General features: G+C 39.2%; 1 protein-coding gene across 3 annotated transcripts in view; it reads right to left on the bottom strand.

The window, feature by feature from the left end:
* Positions 1-26,562, bottom strand: part of Acsl5 (acyl-CoA synthetase long chain family member 5) — a 44,643-nt gene that overhangs the window by 1,614 nt on the left and 16,467 nt on the right. For all 3 annotated transcript variants that reach the window (XM_013158131.3, NM_001173103.1, XM_063233782.1), the window contains 18 exon segments: positions 24,882-24,987; positions 17,638-17,702; positions 17,405-17,506; positions 15,999-16,098; positions 14,756-14,934; positions 13,918-13,950; positions 13,776-13,827; positions 12,936-13,009; positions 12,381-12,458; positions 11,152-11,286; positions 9,144-9,278; positions 8,526-8,621; positions 7,007-7,079; positions 6,645-6,733; positions 6,237-6,353; positions 1,543-1,686; positions 814-915; positions 252-323 (listed from right to left, as the gene is read on the bottom strand). In XM_013158131.3, the coding sequence (XP_013013585.1) occupies positions 252-323; positions 814-915; positions 1,543-1,686; positions 6,237-6,353; positions 6,645-6,733; positions 7,007-7,079; positions 8,526-8,621; positions 9,144-9,278; positions 11,152-11,286; positions 12,381-12,458; positions 12,936-13,009; positions 13,776-13,827; positions 13,918-13,950; positions 14,756-14,934; positions 15,999-16,098; positions 17,405-17,506; positions 17,638-17,702; positions 24,882-24,987 (1,752 nt within the window).

Below are 26,562 nucleotides of genomic sequence, written 5' to 3'. Positions count from 1 at the left end.
GAGGGTAATGACAGTAACTGTGCTGTTTTCATGCTTGTAATTTGAGAGAGAAATAAATAGTGAAAATGGATAATGAATAGCACAAAGGGACAAAGTAGCTAATTACAAAGTTACTACCTCTTGTGGGTAAGAGTACAAAATCTAAAATCAGTTCTTAGCAGATTATCTACTTAAACTCCTTTAGGAATAGAAACTTTAAATAAAACTTTCTAGTATGATAAGTTAACCAGGCTAACATCCATAATACATACCTGTTCAAAGGATTTAAGGCCATTTTCTTTCCCAATTTTTTGTAAGTCTTCTAAAATGGCTTCTTTTACAACCTAAGACACAAAATATCCTTTAAAATGTGGCCAATTACAATAGACCCTAAATGAAAGCCTAAGCATGAACCAACAGAAAATTCTTGGGATTAAAAATGACTAGGATAAAAGCAGATATAAAAGTATGTATAATCACATTATCCACCTTACATTTACCAAAAGAAAAACAGGAAAATGCAAATGTCAATGTTAACAGGGATTTTTCTCTGAGTGATGTTTCTTCTATCTTCCAATTCTCTTGTTTCTTATAAGGAATGTATTACTATAAAAAGAAGAGAGGGTTTTTTTGTTCTTAAATTCCTCCTTCTATCTCACAGGCTAACAAAACTATTCAGTCTAGTTGGGCTGCAGTTATAAGCCACAGAAACAGGAAAATTCCACGCCTCCACGGAGGAAGCTCCAGGAACCCCAAGACGCCCTAGCTGGTAGCACCTCCTCTCTCTCCTGATGGGCCAGTGGCCTTGCATTAGGTTTTCTAAACCAGACTTACTTTGGATTGGCACAGTTCTTCAAGAGATCCCTTAACCCCTAGTTTGGCTGCAAATGAAGGAAGCACGTCTGGGTCAGGAACCACCACTCCGACTAAGGATGACTGTGGAAAGGAAACAAAAAGTAAAAGGGCATGAAAGGACCAATGCGAGGAGGTCATGCAGTGGGGAAAGCTAACTAGATTACATCCCTCTCATAGACTGTACCCCAAAGCTTCAGAGTAACTAGTGTCCAACTCTCTTTCTCATTGTGTTCCAAAGCTCTATAAAACTCCAATGCCATCGTCCCACTCCACATCATTGGAAAGATGTGCTTTCCAATATGAATCTTCAAACAGCGGGTAGTCATAAGCATAAAGGACCTTTGGCCTTTCCTTCTCAACATTCTTACCACACACGTCCCACCAAAAAAAAAAGAAAAACCAAGTTTGCTGTTCCAGGGAAATTCCTGGAGTCAAAACTAAGTGCAAAGTGGGCTGTGATATAGGATAAAAGCTAGCTTTTAGTAGAGCTATTTCAACAATTCTACTGACTTGTTTACAAAGTTCATCACAGCTTCAAAAAATATTTTTTCATTAATATTGTCTTATTGAGATTCAGAATGTAGCTGTATTTTTGTTAGTCTTTAAACTGGATCTTCTCATCCTGAAACCACCTGTCCAAATTCCCTGTAGCTATAGGAGCAAGCATGGTCTGTCCCTCAGAATAGTTATTGTTAAACAGTACATTACCCGTAAGCTCTCCCCATAAATAAAAATTTGTGACACTGGACCACTCCTGGTGTAGATGTTTTCTATCTTCTCCGGAGCAATGTACTCTCCTTGTGCCAGCTTGAAAATGTTCTTTTTCCGGTCAATGATCTTCAGAGTTCCATTCTATATGAGGCAGATAAAAAGCTTAAGTATCTTGACCCCTGGGAGTGGTATCCTTTGGCAGTTTGTGGAAGTCAGAGGTACAATCTTGCCTTAAAGTTGATTCCTTGTTCTTTTTTTTTAGAAACCAAACGGGGGCAGGGGGGAGAGAGTGGCTAGGAATTTAGCTCACCAGTACAAGTTCCTGCCTAGCAAATACAAGGTCATGAGTTTGATCCCTGGCTTAAAAAAAAAAAAAAAAAAAGAAAAAAAGAAATCCAACGTGGGCCCTTGCCTTTGCCAGGCAGGCTCTGTGCTGTTAAGCTACATGCCGAACCTAATTCCTTGTCCTTGTACATCAATGATGAACTCACTGAAAATGAAATTAAGGAAACAATACTATTCAAAATAATATTTTAAAAGTCAAAAATTTGGGAATTAACACTAACAAGGAAATGAAAGACCTCTACAACAAAACTAAAGTATTCTGGAAAAGAAGATCAAAGAAGGTATCAGAAAACAAAAGATATCCCATTCTTGACAATAATCAAAGTGGCCACATTTCCAAAACTGATATGCAAATTTAACACAATCCCAATCAAAATACCAGTACCACTCCTCAAAGAACTTGGGGGGAAAGTCCTAAAACCTATATAGAACCAGAAGAGACCCAAAAAGAGTAAAAGCAATCTTGAGCAACAAGAACAAAGCAAGAAGTATCACAATTCCAGACTTCAAGTTATATTACAAAACCATAGTGAATTTTAAAAAATAACATGGTACACTGGCACAAAGACAGACCTGAGGATCAATGGAACAGAAGAGAGACATAGAACCCCAGGCACATTCAGGAAATTGCTCTTTGACACATGATAGAGGAAAGACAGACTTTGTAACCAAATGGTTCTAGTCCCCAAAACACTGAAAAGAGATAATCCATTTGAGCTATTTCACTTCTAGATAGCTTCTGGAAAGAATTAAAAAATATCATATTACAGTCATATGTGCATATCCATGTTTACAACAGCAAAACTCATAATTGGTAAATCTTGGAAATGGCCTGTATCTCCATCAGCAGATGAATGGATAACTGTGACATTTACACCCAATGTAGTACTACACTGCCATAAGGAAGTTTAAACTTGAGTCATTCATAAAAAAAAATGGACACTCCTTGAGATCATAATATTAATAAAGTAAATCAGACATAGAAACTTAAATATTGAATGATTTCACTTATGTGAGAAACCCCAAATTTAAATAAAGAGCAAAATTAAAATAGATAGTAGGAAACAGGAAGAGAGATCTTTTGCAAAAGAGAAAGGGACCAGGAGACAGTAGAGGGGGAAGAAAGGGAGAGAAAAGAATGAAAAAAAAATTGGAATGCATTATGTACATGTACCAACTCCCCATGAAGAATATGATCATTATGTATACACGTGTACTAATAAAAAATAAACTTCCCATCTGAAATTAAAATAAAATCAATTCCTCAAGAGTAAGAATCTGTCTATACTGAATGTCCATGGAAAGTCTCAGAAAAAGTCTCTGGAACCTGCTGAGGTTATGTAAATAGTTGCTTCTCAATTTCCAATAATTTAAGCTGGGTGTGGTGGTGCACACATGTAATCCTAGCAGGAGAATTGATGTGAGTTCAACTCCAGCCTAGGCTACAAAGTGAGTTAGGGCTGGCCTATACTACATAGTGAAATCTTGTCTCAAAAAACATAAAAACAAAACCAACTGTGAACAAATGGACTTGATAGAAAGAAGTCATGCTCCAAGGCCCCACTGAATCACCATGAGGGGAGCATCTATTATTCACTGCCCCATGCCTCTCTACCACTCCGGGAACCCTGGATTGGAGGAACCCAGGTGCCTGGTCCAATTCCCTGCACTGAGGGACTGGCAGCAAATGCAGAAAGCACCTGGGATGCAGCAATGGGCTGATTCAGAGGAAACACAGAAAAATGTCAAAGTGAAGGAGCAAAATATAATCTCAGACCTCCAGAACAAGTTCAGGAGACACAGACATAGAAGGAACTACAGGTCACAGTCCTGAAATTTCTGGAAAGGTGATAACTGAAGTAAAGAAGCAACATTGTTCTCATAATGATTGGTTAATTTTACATGCCTATGTCTGATGGTCTGGAAAACTATTTTGAAGATAACAGGCATTATAGTAGCCATTCGTAATAGTCTGTTATCTTGTTTTGACACCCTGTATCATCTTTACTGTTTAATTTTCTTTGATTTTATTCCATTTGTTTTATTTGATTTTATTATGTCTGATGGTATCATCAGCTATTTTGAAGATAACAAGATATATTATAGTAGCCATTGTCAATTTCCTATTATCTTATTTTGAAATCCTGTATTGCTTTCATTGTTTTGTTTTGATTGGTTTTATTCTGTTTTGTTTTGATTGACTTTATTATATCTGATGATATTGGCAACTATTTTGATGATAACAAGAAGCATTATGGTAGCCATTGTTGATTTCCTATTATCTTGTTTTGAAGTCCTGTATCACTTTCATTGTTTTGTTTTAATTGACTTTATTCTGTTTTATTTATTTATTTATTTATTTATTTGTCTTTTTCCTTTTTATCGGTACCAGGGATCGAACTCACGACTGCCTGCTTGCAAGGGAGGCGCTTATGCCGCTGAGCTAAATCCCCAGCCCCTATTCTGTTTTATTTTGTTTGATTTGATTCTCTTTAAAAAGAAATGTTAAAAAATCAATTTGTAATTGTTCCTTCTGGAAAACTCTGAAACAGAGAAAACTTCTTCCTAAGACTTTTAAATTAGCTCTTCCCTTCTTTGATTCCCCAGTTTCCCTCCTAATAGACCCTGAAACAGCTCCACTGTACTAATTGGTCAAGCCAGTAGCTAGGCTTGTTAGGGCAGAAGCAGGGATGGGTAGGCTCTCTGACCAGTCACCAGAGGTCATTCACAACTTTGTTCCCCTGAGCTTAATTTCCCTAAGGAGCTTATGTTCTTAGGGATTTAAATTGTAGAACCGGGACAAGCAGCAAATGTAGTCCACATGAGCACATTATAAGTAGGGGCAACAGATTGAACCAACCCTGGAACCATCAAGGCTGACTCATCAGTTCAGCCTAACCTTGTCTGAAGGTTATGAATAAGGAGTGGCCTTTTATAACCCCAGTAAGGGGACAGATCTATTACCTATATCCTCAGTTTATGAGAGCAGGGACACTTATTACAAAAACGTGTTACCAAGATACAATGAGACCAAAATCTATGAACAGTAGTGTCATTAGGACTATGTTCTTGAAGATGGCATTGGCAAGAATTCTTTGAATCTCAGTTAAATTTTGAACTGAGCAGGAAAGAAGTTTTAAGACCTATTTACATTCCCACTCTCCTAGCACATAGTAAGAAAGACCCCTTTTGGTGGTACTAGCATTAAACACATGGCCAACACACTGAACTCTACCTCCAGTACTCTTTTTTTCTTTCCAGACAAGATCTCACTAAGTTGCCCAGCCATGGCTTGAACTTCTAATCCTCCATCAGCCTGAGAAACTGGAACTACACCTGTACACTACTCTGCCTCACTCCTCAGAGAAACTACTGAGAAAGGAAACCCTTCGGAAAGAAATCCCTGTGGGAGCTTGAAGGCTTCCCCACTACCGTGCTGTAATTTCCTTTCTTCCTGGGAAAAATGATGGGGTCGGCAGCACCTATTGGTAATTCTTTATCAGCAGGCAAAGGCATAAAAAGCTTTGTGTTCACAATGGGGAGAGGCTGTGAAGGCCACTGGCAGGTAAACATTAGCCTCTGCAAACATTTGGTTTAGAAATCCGACTTCCTTGTTTGATGTATCTTTATGATTGTTAAAAAAATATCTCTTTGAAACTCATACAGGATGAAAGTTGTGGGTATGTGGAATTACCAAATCTTGCTATCTGCCTCAAGAAAAATGAAAACAAAAAGAAGAGGGGAAAAGAGAACTGACATCTATAGCTCCCAACTTTTTCTCAGGGAAATCACCAATCTTCCCCCTGTTGTGAATAAATCTATTCCAGTACAAGGAATCCATACCAATTCCGTTCAGGACTACGGATCTTTCAAAGAATCCCACCTTCAGTTTAGGTCAGGAAACAGGGCCCATCCTATTGGCTACTGCTGACTTTGTACTTGAGAATGAACAAGAAAAGAAGAAAACCCTTTAGCTGGCCTGCTTCTTGTCTTCTATAACATTGTGGTCAAAGTAGTAAAAGTACTCTGGCCTTGAAGAAGAAAGCTTCTCTAGTTTTGGCAGCTCCAGATCACACATCAATCTACTGTCTGAAGATTTCACATTTTGGTTCACAGAAGTGCTATAACCAGAACCCAGATCTCCCAACCTGCAGCCTAGTTTCTTTCAATGACTGCGTTCTTCTCTTTACAGGAGGAAAAAGTCACCCACCAGGTAGGATAAAGACTTAATCCCCTCCTGCCACCTTGCTGATTATCTACTTGCAGTTTTTCTTTCTCTTGCAATAGTCAGATCGTGCTCTCCAATCTGCAGCAAAGACTTCTGGGAGTTACGAAGAAATACTCACTGGAAGCCAGCAACCAATGTCTCCAGTGTGCAACCAGCCATCCTTGTCCAGGACTTCCTGTGTCTTTTTGGGCTCTTTCAGATATCCTTGGAACACACTGAGACCCTTGACACAGATCTGTATACCAGAAAGGAGGAGGTGGTGACAATAGCAAGGCTGATTCTTCCAGAAAAGGCAATTTACAAGACACCTGTTTTTACTGTATCCATTCATTGGGTTGCACCACAGTATGAGAAACACTATATTTTAGTTCCATTGTAGGGAACACAAAAGTTAGGCTCAGAGATAAGTCACTTCATGTCAGATATCTCAAGGGAGCAAACATAAGCCTCCTTACAGATCTGAGTTTTTCTCCTCTGAACCCCCACCCCATCATGATTATCTGACCCCATCGTATGTCCTACCCACCTCCCCTTCGTTGTTCGCTGCAAAGTAGTTCATGTCAGGTACATCTTCCAGCTTCACATAACTGCAACACATGGGAGCTCCGACATGACCTAGAACATAACATGCTGAAGCTGCTAGGAAGCCATGAAACTTCCAGGAATATTTCTGAGATATTTATGGACCAACTCAAAGAAAATGGGACGGAAAAATCACTTGGTACCACTGCTGAATAGTCAACATAGGCAAGTGTGGACTCAAAACTTGACACCTGACACTTGCTACATTGGTCTAGACAGCTGAGAGTAGCTAGACTGCTCAGTACTAGTTCAGTTAGGACATTTCTCACAACCACTATACCACTGCCCAGAAGACGGAGCACCTACCCGAGGTCCAGTCCCCAGGAGATGTAATTGTACAGCCACCTGAGCATTCTGTTTGACCATAAGCTTCAATCACCTGGGAAACCAAAGAAGAGTTTAGAGATGTGCTCAAAATCAAGTTTGGGGCTGGGGATATAGCTCAGCAGCACAGCTTCTGCTCTTTACCATGGCAAGAGTTACTTTCCTTTAAAAGTGTTGCTGCTGTATTCCTTCAGTGATGCCCCATTGCCCAGGTTCAGGTTAGTTGCCATTGGGTTACACATCACTAGTAACTTGCATTTTACCAACCACTCAAAATGTGATATTCTTCACATAAGCTTCTGTACTTTGCTCTTTTACTGAACTGTTTTGTTTTGGGGTAAACCCTCAGTTGTAAAGACTTAGCAGCTGGGGCATAAATTCAAGGTTTTAGGAAAACAAGTGTGCTCCAACCCTATAGAGTCCTTGCTTCTCTGGCCATAGGGCTTGAGCAGCTCATACTTGATTTATTTATTTTTTATGTATCTGGAATCAAACTCATATCCATGCCCAAGCTCTGTATCTGTTCCAGATAGATCAAAGATATAAATGGAAAATGATTAAGAACCATACATTTATCAGAAAATGTGGGTGAAAACAGTCTTATGAAATATTGGGCATTAAAAAGTCCTGTCTAAGCAATTCAAAATCTACAAATAGAAAGCCTTAATCAATTTGACTACCTAAATATTTGAAACTTATATAGCAATATATAAGGGATAATATGAGGTTAAGAAAAGTACTTTCAGTACAACAAAGATTAATTTATTATATGAAGAATTCTTAGAAAGCAATATGAAGAGAACCAAATCACCCTTTGCCTATTTTACTGCAAGGAAGTAATAGAGTAATTAATGACAGACACACAAATGTCAATAAGCAATAGAAAAGATGCACAGTGTTAAAGAAACAACATTGCAATACAGTATTTTATTTAGAGATAACTAATTGACTAAACATTAATGGCTGACAAAGCAAAAATGCAGAGAAATGAGGCCATTTGCATTATTTGTAGGAATGTGTATAAAAGGCTAGATTTTTCTAGAGGAAAGTTTGATAATATACATTAAAGTGTTTTTAAAAAGTATATAAACACCCACATGTATATACACTTTGACTTAATAATTTCTATTTTCGTGGATTTATTCTAAGTTGATAATCACATATAAAGTGTCCTTATCACCCCAGTGAAAAATGGTAAGCAACTTAAGTGCTCATCAATAATAAACTCACCATTTGAATGAATTCAACAAAACAGATGAAAACACTAAAACGAGGTAGATCTTTATTTGAAAAGGAGTAATGTTAACAGGTACCGTTAATTGGATATTTTAGAATACTAATTCCATTCATGTAAAAATTTTGATATGACATGCATAGAAAGGTGACTAGAAGGATATTTTCTCTTGATTTTGAGGTTTTGGGTGTCTTTCTCACTGGTATTTTGTAGTTGCATTTTCATTTTTTAAATATGAGCTCTATATGTACGAAAATAAAATCTTACCACACATCCCATTGCTGCCCGGAAGAATGTCAAGACTGGAAGGGAGATGGGGGCAGCTGAAGTGATCACGAAGTGAATCCTCCCGCCCAGGCTATTCTGTTCAGTAGAATAAAAAACAAAACAAAACAGAGTTGCTGAAATCTACTCTCATGGCTTCTGATTCCTCCACTGTAAAATGCATGCAATAGTTGTTGTTGGAAGAGTTAAACTAGTTAGTTTACAAACCCTTAAACTAGAGCCTCGCATTGTAAAAAAGCATTTAAAATGTTTACTATTATAGTCACTGCATTCCATCTTTCAGACACGAACTTGCATATTTTTCTTTCTATTTCTCTAAAACTTACGTTTGGAGGATTATAAAAGTGCATATAATGTCAACAGACCATATAGGAGGATAACAGAGAGGGCTCCTGCCTAAATATAAGTTGCTTTATGTTTTTAGACCGATTTGTTTTAGTGGCAAAGTTGTACAAAAGGAATCTCAAAATGTAAGTAGACAGGAGTCCCACAGCATCTCTGGGTGAAGTAACAGTCATGAATGAAAAGCAATGTACGATGAACAGTGAGCAGCCTGGCATTTGAGGGGCTCAGCCAGGACCTCCCCACCAACCAACCAACCTGGAGCTTCGAAAAAATGAGCTTATCCCACAGACTGTCACGCCTGATGATCCCATTTTTCACTTCGCTGAATTTACTGAGAACAGCTATGTTCAGCAAGAACTTCTTCAAGGGTGTGTTGGCTTCACTTTGTACCTACAGGGAGACAGTTCCTTTCAGCTGGAGCTTTACTAGAGATAAGTTAATAAGGAAGCAGTGGTGCTTTCTAGTTCATAAGGAAATGTCCCACATTCGTGAATTGGGTCCTTGCATAATGATGATCCCAGGAAAGCATAGTCAGAAAAAAGCATAGGGTAGACATACAGACATACAGATTTCCGGTTCTCAGCAAATAACTATGACAACCCAGGTAAGCAAAACGTGATGAAGAAAGACTGCCAGCAAAGTCACTAAACAAAAAACATCTCAGTGGGCACCCCCCCCCAGGGCTTTTAGTTTAGTAGAAGGACGTAGGAACCTGATTTTTTAAAACAATTACCAACTCTCCCTCACCCTACACTTAAGATGTTTTTATACTTACTAAACTTGTAGAATCACCACCTTTCTTAATAATGGAAGTACCTTTTATCACATCATACAAAAATTCAATAGATTTACCTACCTACACCATCTCTCTGCTTTGGGCTTCACAGTTTGACATTGTGTTTCCAGATTACATTATTTCTCTGATTCTCCTGGCCTTGGCATTATTATGACTCTATAACCCATCATTCACACCCTTGTCACTCAAGAGCTTCCTACAGTACACTTCCTGTACTGCCCTATCTCTTTATTTCCAAGATTAAATCCGGAACTTTACCTTCCATTCTTTAAGACTTCATTGTAATGGATATTGGATTCAAGAAAATCAAAGTTCTTTTTACTTCAGAAGTTGAAAGCTGCCTCTTTGGCTATCTTCTATGTTATGCTTTCATTCCTGGGCCTCCAGACAATCTGGACTGCTCATTCTTGGCTTCTTTTTTTTTTTTTTTTTTATTTCATTTTTATTTTTTGAGGCAGAGTTCACTCAGTTGACTGGGCTGACCTTGAACTCCTGATCCTCCTATTTTAGTTTTCTCAGTAGCTAGTATTACAGGCATGTGCCATCATGCCTAGGGACTTAGGTCAGAAATATGTAAGATGAGCTTAGGACATGTTGTTGTGCCAGAAAGCAAGGAACCTATCAAAGACTGCTGGGATCTTATCAAAAGGACACAGGAGCAACACCATGGGAGCTCCCAACTTCCAAGATGGGCTCATTTGAGATCAATAAGAATGACTAAAATAAATTAAATATACAAATACAAAAATGCCACATTCATATAATTATACAAGAAAACCTTCACTAACCAGTTTTGAAGGTTGCTAGGGCACCAATTCTTTATTATGAAAAGTTAAGAAAAAGAATAAATTTGTTAGATCTTAAGGTAGAATTTCAGCTAATGAACCCAAGAGGGATTACAGCATTAGAAATGGAAAAACTACCATTTTGCAAACCACAATGAGCTGTAAACAATGGCAGCTAAAACTACTATGTGACGGTTGGTTCTAGCCCATTCCTTAGTAGATACACCGCTGGGAAAATTCTTCAAATCCAAGGGTCTGTTTCCTCATTATCAGTTAGAGATAATAAGAACTGATGTGACTGCCATATCTGTATGCATATTCAGGGAGGGAATGCATCTGAAATGTTTATGGTGGAGCCTGACCCCTCAGCAAGACACATAGTAATCCAGACATGTAATCTGTCCAACAAATTCCTAGTAAGTTGGTTAAACATTGAGGGGCTCCCCAAGTCTAGAACTGAAAGCTCTTCCTCAGGTCAGTAATCTTCCCCAGCGGAAAGGGGGTTCCTCTATCATGGTTTATCAGAGCAGCGTTTATAAATATGGCTTTTACAAGGATAGGATGGAGAGGAGGGAGGCTTCTTTCCCAGAAGCGCACAGTCCCCCAGAGCTTTAGCACAGGCAAAGACCACGGATGGCCCCTGCCTCTCAGGGCAAGTCCAGTGAAAGCAAGGTTAGTGTACCTTATCGTAGATCTTGTTAACCAGGCGAGGCACTGTGGGGAAAACTGTGGGCTTTAGAGTCTTCATATCATCAGACAGCAACCGAATATCTCCTTGAAAGAACCCCACCCTGGCTCCGCAGGAAAACACGACAGCCTAAAACCAAGACGAGACAGGAGGCGGCTTGAGATGCGGCCTCTCTCAGATAGGATTAAGGTAGAGAGTTGAGGTTCACAGGTACTTTTTCCTGAACAGCAACTCCCCACCCTAGTCCCCGAGACTCTGAGCTTCCCCTAAGAAAGGATGGAAATGCATTTCTGCTTAAGTGACAGGGACGATCAGACACACTGTGAAACTGTGGACTCCACCCTAACTCCTCCATAGCTCTGTGTGATAGTCTGAGCTATCATTTTTCTTATGACCCTGTTCATTACATAGCACCAAGAAAAAACACTGTCAGTTATACTAGAACATGCTTTCAATTGCAAGCCCATCCCAATTTCAGAAAGGTTAAGGAGTTTAGATACTTACTATAATTTTTTTATTAATCATATACAAACACTTTAGACCAATGAATAGGATCTTATGTTTTAATACCCTATGCATCAACCAACCATAAGCAGGATGAAGCAATATTCAGAGGAAACAGAAAGAGGATCTTAGCATCACACCATCTGTTTTTGAAAGGTGAGTGTGGCAGTCTGTTCCTGAATTAGCCTCAGAATAGCCAAAGAGCCTGGAGACTGGCCCCGGACAGCTCTCCTCTGGTGCCTCCACCATGGGAGCAAAACCACCTTACACACTTGGGTATGGTGTGACAATCGATGTTTGTAACACCTTGAATCTTACTGGATCAAATGCTCTTTCCTGCCTATCTGTGGGGGAACTTTCTTTTCTCTATTCTTCAATATTTTCAAAAATTCTAACCAAAGCAAAGCGAAGAGAGCCGTGGTATCTTGTGAGTCAGCTCAGAACTGAAAGCAGATAATGAGATCCTGGCTGTGAGCTCAGTGGAGTCATACACCCCTGGGAAAGGGGCACATATGAATGCAACAGAGGAAGGCTCTACTGGGAACTGGGGGACTGCTAGGATTAGGGTACAGATGAGTCGACTCCCTGCCTGGACCTGAGGAAGGATGCCTGGATCGAGGAAGGATGGTGAATGCTGTGTTACTGGCTTTACAATAAGCATGTGATGAGCAAGTCAGGACCCCTTTTCCACACACCTGCTAGGAACACAGGATACTCACCTGCACAATTCTTTCAAACATGTGCGCTAAGGGAAGGTAGGATATGGTCACATCCTTACAGGTGGGCTGGAAAATATGCTGTAGATTAGGGAACAAAGTGACAATTGTAGATTAATGCCAACTTTCTCTTCTAATGGAGATTTAAAGGCTACCCCTTCTCAGGGCTGCCCCATGTGATTCTCTGGTTAACTCTAAGAGGTACTTTAACACATTCCTATCAGCTTGTTTCACTGATGGTGCATGCATGACTGTCCCATCAGGCAACATCTGTCACTGGTGGTAGGAGAGCTAGTGACAAATACAAATTGTGACCTTGTCACGAATATGCTAAACAGTGGAGTGTAGAAATTTGCAGTGATTCTTAAAGACTAAATTTGGAAAATATATTGTCCTGAAGACAAAGACTACACCAGTGTTGGGCCATAATTGGGATTTTAACCTTTTTGTTTGTTTGCTTTTTAGCCACTCATTCTCTGCCTCCTCTAACTTCAAGAATAAAAACATTATAACAGATTCACATTTTAATGAGAGCCTCTGTTTCAATTGACCACTGACCTCAAGACTTTTGAGAAATCCAGTAACATTTGAAGCAATGTTTTTATGTGTTAACATAGCTCCTTTGGGGTCACCTGTGGAAAATATGTGGAGAGGAAGATCCTTTAGGGAATTGACAGCCTTTGGTCTTAAAAAAATCTAGATTCAAATGATTCTGTTCCAAAAAATCAAGCATTTTTTTTCCCAGTCTCTATGTCCTTTTGTGCAGATATATGCCTCTGTTTAGGAATGATTAATGCCCCAAGAGATTCTACTACCCAATGCATCCTTGACGTACTGCCACCAAGGGCACAGCCATAATCTCAGCAACACAGGTGAAGAGGAAAATTCAAGTAAACCCCCATGTATTGTTCATGTTTGAGACCTCAGATCTAACTAATAATTATTACTTAGAGGTATTACAAATTTTATGAGTCAGGCATGCTGGAATAAATGTAGCTTATGGGTTATCAGGGCCACATTAAAAATGACTGATCATTCTACTAGATGGGTTAATGTAGGGTTGAGACACAGCTATGAGTTACAATGAACATCGAGGTACCCTGGTTGAATGAAACCATCCCAGTAATGTCTAAGTGAGACAGTGGTAGGGTAAGGGGGAAACCATCTTTCTGACACCATCTTTAAAACCCCTGAAATCCATAGCGTGTGATGGTATTTGATGTATCTGATGAAGTCTATTAACTTCTCTATTTGGGATTTCACCCTCAAAAGCTTTAGATTGCAAGCCCCTAAGGTCAGGGCTCATGGTAGGGGATGGTACCAGCCTACCAGTGGTCAGGGACTGACGCTATGTTTCTAGCTGACTGGGGGCTCCTGTAAGTCCTCAAGGCCACTGACCTGTGGTCCCACTGGTGAAACAGATGATGCTCAGGTCTTCCGGGTTTGGAGGCTGGAAGAGAAAGCACCAGGGCTTAGTATACTATGAACTTTGAGAGTTAACTATGCTAAGAATCAAAAATTCAGGCCGATGAAAACTTACCACAGGTTTTCTGTAGTTCTCTTTGCCTAGATTCTACATGAGGAGGAAACCAAGAAAGAGAAGCATTTGTTGAGATGGACACACTTAGGGCAAGTGCAGCCCTCTCTCTCCCTGTCCATAAAGATACCACAATGATATATGGGAATAGAATCAAAATGACAAACTAGATTTTCCCCCAAAGTCAATTTTCAGTTACAAAGCAAATTCCAGGAAAAAGGATAAAGTTTATCCAGAATATTCACCTAAAGAGGGCAGATATAGGAATTTCCAAATTTGGAAATTTCTTACCATAATTTTAAGGTTTGATCATTGAAGACCACAACCAAATCTCCCTTTAATAATACAAATAGTTAACATGTCGGAGCTTATAATATATTAGTTTCCTGAGAAATTTTATACATACTAACACATTTAATTCCACCAACAATTTGTGTGGTAGGGATTATTGTTATCCATTTTTTTGGGTCGAGAAAGGGAGATGTGGAATCATTTGCCTACTGTCATCTGACTTAGGTTATTAGAACAGGACTCTGATTGGATGTGAGCTAGAATGTAAACCTGGGCTCCAGCTACATCCTTAACTGGCACTGAAGTCTATATTCAGATATTATCTTTTCAGAAGTCTATACAACTGGCCACAGCACTTTCCTTTACTTTTTTCATGAGTTTCTGAATTGCATTGAAGAAATAATTCTCAAAGGTTCATAGTGTGATCCTAATTCAACTCTTGTATGCTCCCCAAGGAGCACAGCAGCCCTGTGTTTTGGGTAGACTTCATGCAAACTGCTCTTGATGTTGGACTAGCCTTCCATCTGCAAGTAGAGGTTCAGATCCATACCTCAGCATCCAAGAGGGATAAGACCTCAAGTCCACACTTCTCTCCTCTTTCCTTCAGGTCATCATTGAAGGGATCCATGAGAATGACCAGCTTCAGGTGTGGGGTAAGGCCCTTTTCCACATTATCTATTAGGACCAATGCTTTTTGTGGTGTATCACAGATGATGGTGGAGATATCAGCTGGAAATGGAAATAGGGCCAGAAGTCAATGTTCTACTCTGCTAAGTTCTTGATTACCCTTCAAGTAGAAAGAGATTTTTAAAAATTTCAAAGCAAGTAGTCTTCCAAGATTATATCTGCAAATCAGATGTATATTGTACAACCTGAGATGTTCCATTAATAATAAATAAGCTCAACTGAAACAAAAACATATAATTTTCTTGCATGCTGCCCATACATTTTGTAGTTTCTAAAAGAACCATGGAATTTCTTATGCTTAAGAAAAGTCATTCTGACAATGTAAATGGATCACTGAGGTGGGGTCCTATCAATGTGTTTTATTTTGAGAAGAGGAGTAGAGAGTTGAAGAGAAACAAGAGGAAAAATGGAATTTTTAGTAGAGGAACCTTTTTATGATTCTAATTATTGGTCTTTTCTCTGATATGTGTTTGCACAAATAGCTTCTGTGGTGTCTACTATTCAAATCAATGTACTCAATCTACTAGTTCAGCAACAAGCAGTAACTTTTTTGGTATATGAAAGGGCTGTTGCTGCCTATTGAATTTAGATTTATTTCTCTAGCGATGGCAATTTTTTTTTGTACCAGGTATCAAACTCATGACTATACACTTGCTTGCTTGCAAGGCAGGTGCTTATACCACTGAGCTAAATCCCTGGCCTGGAAATGGCAATTTTTTCTATAGACTCACTATGGGTATTGGTGCCTTTTGGTTAATTGTACTGACTTTAATTTACAAAGGTTAAGAAATTAAATCTATGGCTCCACTGTGATTTAATCAATCAAGTACTCTAGGCTTTTAGTGCCCAATGTAAGTTAGCAGTGTCTCTAAACTATACTGTCATATTAGGTCTCCTTAATCTTTAATCTAAACATATCTTTGCCTCATGGGCTTTTAAAAAATAATATTCCTGCAAATTATAGTTTAAGTACTATAGAACGAAAAAAGACTGAAACACTTATTTTCTGGCCATAGGAATTTCAAATCTGAAAAAAAAAAAAAAGAAAAGAAGAAAGTAAGAAAGACTTTAAAAAATCAAGTTGTAAGGTAACAGAAAAGACTTACCCTTATTGACAATATATGTGATGGCATCTTCTCCCAAGGTGTCATACAGAGGGACGACTACCATGGAGTATGAGTAACAAGCAAACTCAGAGATGACCCACTGTAGGGAGAGAAGTTCAGGTAAGTCCTGGACAATGAGTTCGAGGAATGTTTAGTTCATGCACCCCCCAAAAAAGTTTATTTGGTACATTTTATGTAAAAAGAAATCACGATAGAGCAGGCATTTGGAACCTCACTGATCCTACCATAAAACGTAGCTTAGTAAGTTACATAAGGCAACTGGAAGTCAAAGGTAGACCAGAAAAGCAAGGTAAGAGCCATGTGTAAGAGAGAGGAAAAACATCAGGTAGCCTAGGGCAGGCAGAGATCAAATTTAAAGATGGGGTCAAGGCTATCTGGGATTGCTTTAGGCAAAATGAGGGGGGTTATGGAGATGGATATAGATAAGATATTCAAAGAAGAAAAAGAAAGAACAAAGATAGGAGAAATGATAAACCACATAAACACAGCAGGAGGCATGAACTGTGACCGAGAGGTAGGTCAGAATCCACTAGCAGTGGCCTTAAATGTTAGTCCAGCCACTAGATTGAGCTGTGTCCTTTCCTTCCTGCCCTTCAATCATGTTGAAGCCCTAACACCAGTATGACTGAATACACCTCTAACCTAAAAGGGTGGTCATCTTTGTAGAAAATGAAGAGACACCAGTGATGCATATGCACAGAGCAAAGGCCACATGAGGACACCATCAGAAAGTGACCACCTGCAAGTCAAAGAGAAAGGGGCCTCAGGAGAAACCAAAACTCCTAGCACCCTCACCGGTGTGTTTTATTACAATTGCCCTAGCAAACTAACACACTAGTGTGTTGCTAAACTGCTAGACTAGAGTCAAGGTTACCTCTTCTTACTGAGGTTGGGTGTAGCCAAAATAGAACAGGCAGTCAGTGCTTACTGGGATTAATTTAAAACTCTTGCTCAAGAAACCGGTTCTAGTGAACATAAAGATCATACAAAACTTTCCCTAAGAATGTTAGGCCTAAAGATTTATCTGGGCTTTGATAACATCTGCTCCCAAAACACTGGGGCAAGATGGCCAGATGCAACTGCAGTGGGGGTCCTGGTTTCCGCAGTAATTTGAATTGTCCTTATCTGCCTCATAGAACAATCGCCTTGATTTAAAATGACCCATTGTGCACTGGCCCAAACATGCAGACTAGAATCCTCACCATTCAGTCAGGAATTAAAGAATCTTTGAGTTATAACTCTTTCAAGCAGAAGAATAAACAGGATTAAAAGATCTTTAAACAGCTGTGGTAAGCCATCAGTGTGTGTCATAATGCCGTAGTAGTGTGTGTGTGTGTGTGTGTGTGGCAGAGGAGATTTTCTTTTGTTCTCTTCAATATGGTTACCTCTGGCCTGTTCTGAGCAAAAATTCCAATAAACTGGTCTGGCGAGGGCTTACATCCTTTATGTAAGAGACAGGAACCCAGGTACTCTGCTCGATCAGATACCTGTGAAAAGAAGGGAGAAAGGGAGAAGGAGGTCAGGAGAGAAAGAATGAAAGAGGTGGGGAGACCAAATTAGGTCAGTGTACTACATACATTAGCAAACGAACCTTTCTCAAACCCTGGCCCTGACTCACCTCTTTGTAGGACAGCCATCTGTAGGGTTGGTTTGGTTTTCTGTATCCCAAGCAGGGACCATTGTCTAAAAACATAACATTACAAGAAAATCAACTCCAATCTCTCCAGTTGCAAATCTTTTGGAGCAGAGAAAATAAAGAGGGTTCAAAAGTGGCAAAGGCACAGAGGATAAATCCAGCAGAAAACTGAACTTCTCTCACATGTTCAGAGAAATTCATGAGAAGTAAATACTTGGTTCTCAAAGGCAAAGAGCCCTATAATCTACACTTGATGAATCACTTAGGAAATGGAGTTCAGTGTTGAACCTGTGACCTGTGTGATAACATGAGCCTTAAAGAAGCCGTTAGTGTGGACTAATCTACATCACGTGATCAAATAACGGCCTACAAAGAAACACAAAGGGCCTGTATTAAATAATCTGGGACTAAGCTTCCCTATTATAAAGAAATATATGATCACAAAGATACAGAAAAAAATCAAAATATGAGTCATTATTATTACCACACAAATACCATGCTTAACATTATTTCCTTTTGTTTTTTTGCATAATTTTACAAAGTTATGCTCATTCTCATATTTAAAATGAATAAAATTTGGTGTGCTGCTTGTTTCTCCACTTTAATACAATACTTCTACATTATTTCTTCTCTGTAGAGATTTCAATGAGTATTTGGTGAAGGGGTCTACTATAGGTGACTTTCTGTTGACTGTGGGTATTTAGATTGTTTTCATTCCATTCCATTCCTCCTCCCCTTCCCCTTCCACTTTCTCCTCCCTCTTCTATTTCTTCTTCTTCTTACTGGGAATCAAACTCAGGATCTTGCAATTGCTAGAAGGGAGCTGTGCCACTGAACTATACCCCCGGCCCTGTTTCTATGTTTGATGCTAGTAATGTTATGATAAATACTTTTATCATAACTTAACATTTAGAATGTAGCTAGTACTCTAGAAAAATCATATGTAGCTTGAGAAGGAAAGGGTGACTTTGGTTGGCAGAAAAGTTGTGATCCTTTACTTTTCTCCCAGCAACAACACGTTAAGTCCCATCACACTCTTGCAGATAGTACTAAATGATATCTTCTGAAAAATGTTTTCTGGTTTGATAGGCTATAAAAATTATTACTTTTATCTGAGTTTCTTTAACAGCTAGTGAAGTGGAACCTTTTCTCTTATTTGTTATGTTTTATTCCCTCTTACGATTCATCTGTTTATATTCTTTGCTTTGTGACTGTCTTCTAAGATAAGTTATGACAAGAACACACAAGCACATTTACCCTCGATATTTTTCCAATTCACATTCTTATATTTGACAGTAAGAGAATTACATTCTGAACATCTAAACTTCTTAGTCTTGTTTAAAATTAAAATGAATCTGGTAACCTCTGCCTCATAGAATATCGCTTAAAGCTAAGCTTGGGAAGCAGTTGGTATTAGGCTAGGAAACAATCCAGAGGGCTGAGCTCCTCAACATTTAAGCCAGGAGAAGTCTGTGTTGTAATTAGAAAAGGAGAAAGAAGGACATTTTATACAGAGGACCAAACCAAGTTGCTGAGAGGAAGTCAGGACTCGGCAAAAGGAGGCATTTAGAGGAGGATTACTCAGAATTCAGCAACAGAAAAGCAAATCTCTTGATTGAGTGACGGAGGAAGAAAGGAAGGAAAACAGGAAAGAGATAGCCATGCTGATTAAAGCGATACGAAATGTGAATGAGGAGAGTGTTCACAGGAAACGTTACTATTTTTTTTTCCTGTGGAAACAGCTGCATGAAAGCCCCTGAAATGAAGTCTTGGATTGTAATGTGCCCTGGAGGGTGACAAGTCCCTGTCTGCCGGTTGGCCACAGTCACTGCTCCAGGGGTTTGACATTAGTGACTAAGGGAAGCTGCTGTTTACTGAATGCCTATTGCGAGTTTCCTTGGATCTTCTTAATGATTACCATCCCCACTTTGGTACTAAGAATCAGGAAGTATCAGGCTAAACCAAGCTCACCTAGTAAGAGGAAGAGTTGGTGAATGTGGAATAAATAGTCTGCATCTTCTTATGACTTCACCACTAATGCAAACGCTAGTAGAGGCCTCTGGTCAAAGAACAAGTCAACTAATTGGCCCAAAGGGGAAACTGCCTAGATCTCATTCAAGTCTACTCCCTAGTCAGCTTCAGCCTGATTAGGCCAGCCAGGGGTCATGGACCCTTTAGAGGTTTCAGGGATGGCAGCCAGCTGCGACATGAGTACCATGGCTCACCACCACTGCCCTTGCCTGTTCACCTGAGATCTGGTTTGGGTCTCAGGTATGGGTCTCCAAGAGCCCACCCACTTACAGTTCGCTGGCTAAACAGCTGCATTAAGCTAACTGGAGTTTAAACTTCGGTAAACAACTCTCTGAAGCTTTGTATTTTTAGCACTTCCTGAGGATTTTCTTTTTCTTTTCTTTTCTTTTTTTTATTTAAGGAGAAAAAGGAAAAAAACAGAAAAAGGGTATAAGTAATACAAAATTTAAAAAATAAACAGTAAGAAATCACTAGTTAATAGGTTACATATTCTCATCTTAGACATAGTTGTTCAAGTTACAAAATTGAAGCATATAAAGTGGACCTTCAAACAGTGAGAGTGCAAACAGTTTTGTTCAATGATCCAAAAACACTCATATGGTTATCTATCTTATACACTTAAACATATATGCAGTTATAACCTTTAGAGCACTTTCTTTTCTTTTCTTTTGTACAATGACAATTACACATTTTGGGTTTTATTACTCCCACAGTTCTTATTACTTTTTTTGAAGAGAGTAAAACCAAATGTGACATATCAGAACACAGTCAGTCAAATCAAAAGGATGGACATAATAGATAATGTAAAAACAAAATATAAGGTGACCAACAATGGTTACCATACTGCCTCTTGCTATTTTAAGAAGAATTGGCAGTTATAATAAAATTGAACTAAACAGTAAAGAATAAAACCAAAGCATTGGAGACATTACAGGATTTTAAAAGAAAACAAGAGTCAACTGGAATGCGCATCATAATGATTCTTATTGTCTTCACAGTTATGCCTATACTTTTGAACTTGGTACTATCAAGCAAAGCAGAATAGAGGAAAAACAGTCAAAACAAGATGGTGAGGGCAATACAGGATTTCAAATCAAGTTAATAGGAAATCAAAGTAGGTTACTATAATGTATCCTGCTATTTTTTATTTATTTTTCCCTTAATTAAAAAAATAAAAAGAAAAAAGTAAATAATTAAACAAAGGGGATTGAGATAAAAGAGGGCATAACAACAGAACAGTGCAGGTCAAAGCATAACCATTTAAGCAAAATAGTGTTTCACCACAAGATATCCTGACATAAAAATAGTTATCATAGTGTCTCTTTCCTTGAAATCTTTGAGTATAACTTCTTATACCGTAGTACCACACATATCAAGACACTATAAAACCATTCAAGAGAATGACATTATTATAGGGTATTTAGAACCAATTAACAGAAAATGAACAATGATTTCTATATAAACTCCGTGTCTATAAAAGTTTTTGCTTATATTATATAATAAAATCCAATAAGATACAACCTTTTAAGACCAATGGAGACAGAAGAATACAAGTTTGATGGGACTTCAAAACAAGATGATACTAAATCAGCACTAGTTATTATGATGTCTTGTTTTCTCCAAAATACCTGTTCCTACCTTCCGATCTTCTCTGCCTCATTTCTGTTGAGCTCTTTTTCTGTCGTTTGTTGTCAGTTTGTCTTCTTCATTTCGTTTTCTGCTCCATTCATTGTGGCCTCTCTGCTACTATTTCTGGAATCTTGGTATTTTCCTTTTTTTAGACTATCCTGCAGTATTCTCTGTAGAGTTGAATTAGTGGTTGCAAATTCCCCTATCCTGGAAGCACCTTGCTTTTCCATCAACTTCTAGGGACAGTTGTGCAGGATATATCAATCTTGGCTGGAGGTTATTATCTTTCAAAGCTAGAATTATTTCCCCCCACACTCTTCGTGATTTGATGGTTTGTGCAGAGAAGTCTGCTGTAATTCTGATGGGTGTTCCCTTGTAAGTGATCTGTTTCTTGTCTCTGACTGCTTTTAATATTCTGTTCTTATATTGGATTTCTAGAATTTTGATTATATGCCTGGGTGTAGCTCTGTTTGGGTTGTAGGTGGCTGGAGTTCTGTATGCTTCATATATCTGAGTATCTTTACCATTTGCTAAATTAGGGAAATTCTCTTGGATTATTTCTGTGAATAACTTTTGTAGTCCATTTGTTTGTGTCCCCACTTCTTTTTTTATGTTCTTAATTCTTAAGTTATAGATCCTCTTATCATCTTTTAGTTTTTGTATTGTTGCTGTTTGTTTTTTTGTTATTTTTAAGAAGTTTTTCACTTCATGCTCCCGTATTACAAATCTGCCCTCCAGTTCAGATAATCTGTCCTTAGTTTCTTTCAAGCTGTTATGCCAGTTTTCGAAAGAGTTTTTAGTTTCCTGGTAATCTCTTTGAACCCTGCTTTACATATTCTATGTTTTCTCTATCTTCTCCATCAAACAATTCTCCCTTTTTTTTCTGTTCTTCCATTCCACCATCTGTTTTTTCTTGGGCAGTGCTTAGCATTTCTCTAACTATTCTGCTTATGTCTTCTTTCAGGTTATTAATAACTTTGTTCCTGAACTCATCTATGAGGCTCTGGAGATAGCACTTTATGTCTATTGTTGCCGTGTCTGCTATTGCATGTTTCTCAGGATTGGGGGCCGAGGACCCTTTCTTGTTGCTCCCTCTTCCCATATTCTTTGTTCCTTATATTTAAGTGTTTATAGGAGGTCCAGCTTCTTCCCCTGTCAGCCACAGTCTGTTTGAATTGTGCCAGCTAGGTGTTCCCACCCACTGCAACGCACCAGGGAGACACAGACCTGGGCAGTCTATGCTGGGCCTGCCCCTCCAGGTCAACCTACTGAAGCCTTCATTGCTAGGGTGCACCTCCAGGTGCTGGGACCTGAGTTGGGCTAGCCTATTGGGTCTCGGCTAGCGGGGTCTCGCAGGCCAGGCACTCCTCAACAATCCCACTTAAGAGGGGGAATATGTGACTGAAATCACTGCAGCATCGCATTCCGGGAAATCTGCCCAGTCTGAGTATGTCCTCTGCTGAAGCCTCCTTCTTTATGGAAGGGTCCCGATTCACTCACTCACCACAGGTTGATGCAGGGCACCTGGCCAGTTCCGCTCCCAACTCCTTCCAACGCTTCCCACTCTCTGAGCTTTCGTGCCTCTCTCCCCGCTGTGCCGACTGGGATGCAACAGCGGCTGCAGGTAATTCAAATCACAGTTTCCAGTAGCATGGGGTCCGGCTTCCGTACTGAGACCTTATCTGTTCCTGCTGTATCACCAGAATTGCGTTTCCAGTTGGTTTCTCTTAGTTTAGTTTGTTTCTGGGTTGGCAAAGAATATCCCCCCTTGCCTAGGACTTCCTGCCTGGCACCATTCCTGGATTCCAAGTGCAGTTTCTCAGAGAGCCTCTGAGGCTGCTGCTATCTATCCGCCATGTTCTTCTGGACTCTCCTTCCTGAGGAATTTCATCATTTGGAATTCTGAACTGAAGTAGAACCAGGGGACATATATTTTAAGCAATATTTTAGTAATTCTTAGTAGATTAATCACTGGCCTAGGAGTTAAAAGAGTATATGGAGGCTTAAGTATTCAATCCGAGGTAGGATTAGGAGTGTTACTTTGCTATAGAAATAGTCAAACAATTTCTCATGCCTCCTTGCATAAGAAGCCATTTATTTATTATTTATTTTGAGGAGGGCTCTCACTTTGTTACCCACATTGTCTATGTACCTCAGTCTTGGGAATAGCTGGGATTACAGGTATGTGCCTCTGTTCCCAGTTTAAGAAGCTATTTTAACCTTACTACTTTAATTTTAATTTAGTATTAAAAAATGAATTATCAACTTAGAATTGAAAAAAAAATTCTAAAAAGTCACATTTGACACGCTAAATAACTTATTAGTTATAATAACAACATACGTTTAATGAATGAAACTCCAAGAAATTCTACTTTAGCCATTTTCTATCTTAAGTTCCCAGAGAAGTAAAAAAAAAAAAAAAATCAATTTTGCTTTGGTTTTGGCTTGATATTGCATGAGAACCTAAAGGAATGCTAATTTGGACCAGAAATACTAGACACCAGCCCTGATGGGGTCTTGAATAGAAGTTTTCTTTACAATAAGCTTTGCATTGTCTGGATTACTAACTTCTTTTATAAAATACATTAAGAGCTGATTTAAAATACAATCATCATCATTCAGACAGACTTAGTTTTAGCATTAACTCTAATAATTTCTAGTTTTATGACCTTGGAAATCTCCTTGAACGTGTTGAGTCTCCATTTTCTCACCTAAACAGCAACTCCTGGAATAAAGGACAGCTTAAGTAGACAAAACATGTGCAGGGCTACTGCATGGTGAGCCCTTGATGGGAGATGGCTGTCCACATTGTCATGGTCTTTGTCATCAAGGAGCGTGGGAGGGAGGAATGAAAAGCCAAGTAGGCAAACCTGTACCTAGAAGAAAGTTATCCAAAGTAAAACATCTATAGAAAAATCAGAAAGGTGATTTTGAAAGGAAATGTGGGCACCTACTATTGTGTTTGGTGACATACATTACAGATAATAAGGCTTGATCTGTTTCAAATGAACTTATCAAAGCCCAAAGGGCCAGGAGTTTGATACTAGCATACGAAGTAAGAAGAGAACAATGTAAGACAGAGAGGTAACAGAGAACAAGATAAGAAATCAGGGGTCCCAACTGCTCATCATGCCACAGATTCTTCCCGTGTAAGTGCAGGGAGTACATTTATGAAAACTATGTTCTTAAACAAGTGTGGTAAGAAGGTAATCAAAGTACTTTGCCACACAGGATTGTCTTCTTGACTTTTTAACTACAGTTTGTAGTTAAACTTCAAACGGTAGGAAACTTCTATTTGTGCTAAGTGAGGAAGAGCTGAAGAGAATTAAAGAGGTTTGTGCCAGGTTAGACAGCTGGAAATGGGAGAAGTAGGTTCCAAATTTGTATCTGTCCTACACTGTTTCCAGCATCCAAACTGACACTGCAGGTGTCGCCTGTGTTTTCTACACTGCAATTCTACATGGATCATATCTGAACAGCTGGAGTTTTAGAAGTGACAGGGAAAAGAGAGTGGGACAGACCCCACCTTCAGCCCCTCACAGGCAAGGCCAGATCACCACACTTACCAGACACAGCAAGTCCTCTCTGGAAAATTTCATACATCGTCCTGGCATCTGGGAAGTAACACCCTATCAGGTCGTTCTTCAGGAAAGAACTTTTCCGCGCTCCTCCCTAAGATGCAAGACCATGTTTAGGCCAAGTCTGAGCCTCTGCTTTTCCCAAAACTTTTATGGACTGAACTGAAGAGAACACAATTGCTAATTCTTTAGGTCACAGCAATATTCTTTTTACTAATCAATCAAAATTTAAAGTTGTGATATGTTTACACCATAGAAATTTTAGAAAATACACATGTATAAAATAAAAACTTTAAAAAAAATAGGCCTGTGATCCTACTATCCAGATTGTCATGATTATGTTTTAGTGAGCACACTGGTATATATGTGTGTGTATATACATACACAGAAGAGAGAGATTAGGGGTACAGTTTTACATCCTTTTAAAAAAAAACACCTTATCAAGTTTAAACACATACTAAATGCATACTAAATGTTTCAGGCACGAGGAAAATACAGTAGATGGAATTTAAGACAAAATAACTGCCCTTGAGCTTCTCATAAACTAGAGTTTTGGAACTGGGAACAGGGGAGATGGTAAAGATGTGGGGATAAGGTGGTGTACCCGCTGTGCTAAAACAGACGCACAGCTAAGGAGGGAATGTACGGGGAAAAAAGGTCACAGAGAAAAATATATTTTAACAGAGCATTTAAGATAAGTCAGCATTGATTAAATACATGTGGTTTGACTAAAATAGAGGAGAGAAAAAAGGAAAAATCATCTAGAGTGAAGGAATACTCTAAACAAAGCCATGAGAGCAAGAAGTCATCTGTAGGAAGCCAGAGAAGACAGAGGTAGAGAAGAGAAGCAGCAAGACCTCATCTGGAGCTAGAGGACCAAGCCCAGGGAGAGGGTCCTGCCGTCACACCTGAAGCCACAGTAAGGCCCAACCCTCATGAAAGTTAGTGTAGCGAAGAATAGGCATCGATTGGATAAGTGCTAAAGATGTAAGTTACTGATCAAGACAAGGATTGTTAAAGTACAGAGTAACACATGAGGGCTGCAAGAGGGAGTCTGACTCAGCCTGAAACACTGGGGGAAGAGTTCATGAGATTAAGGCAAGGTACCCAAAGTAAATTTCATGGCCAAGGAGGAGGAGGAGAAGACAAAGACAAAGACAAAGACAAAGACAAAGACAAAGACAAAGACAAAGAAGACACAGCTGAAGATGCAGATGAAGAAGAAGAGGAAAAGGAGGAGGAGGAGGAAGCGGAGGAGGTGAAGGAGGAGGAACAGCAGCAGATATGGTGGTGCATACCTGTAATCCCAGCACTCTGAGAGTCAGACAGGATAACTGCAAGAGGGTGAGACAGGATAATTGCAAGTTGGAGTCCCATCTGGAGGGACATAGCAAGACCTTGTCTCAAAACTGAATAACTAACTAAATAAGTGTATGTCTGGGGCTCTAGCTGAGTATGAAGGCCCTGGGTTAAATTCTCAGTACCGCACAAGAGAGAAAGAGAGAAAGAGAGAGAGAGAGACAGGGAGATACAGAGCCAGAGAGACAGAACAGACAAAAACAGAGACAGAGGCCAAGACAGAGAGACACAGAAGAGAGAAAGGCAGAGCCAGGTGCCCTGGGGCACATCCATAGTCACTGCTTCTCCAAAAGTTCAGGAAGCATCTCAA

Source organism: Cavia porcellus, unplaced genomic scaffold (genome assembly GCF_034190915.1).
Source record: "Cavia porcellus strain 051 isolate PalLab524CR breed Dunkin Hartley unplaced genomic scaffold, mCavPor4.1 scaffold_2, whole genome shotgun sequence".
NCBI classification, from domain to species: Eukaryota; Metazoa; Chordata; class Mammalia; order Rodentia; family Caviidae; genus Cavia; species Cavia porcellus.
Note: the sequence above shows the minus strand (reverse complement) of the source record. Positions and strands in the feature narration are given on the sequence as shown.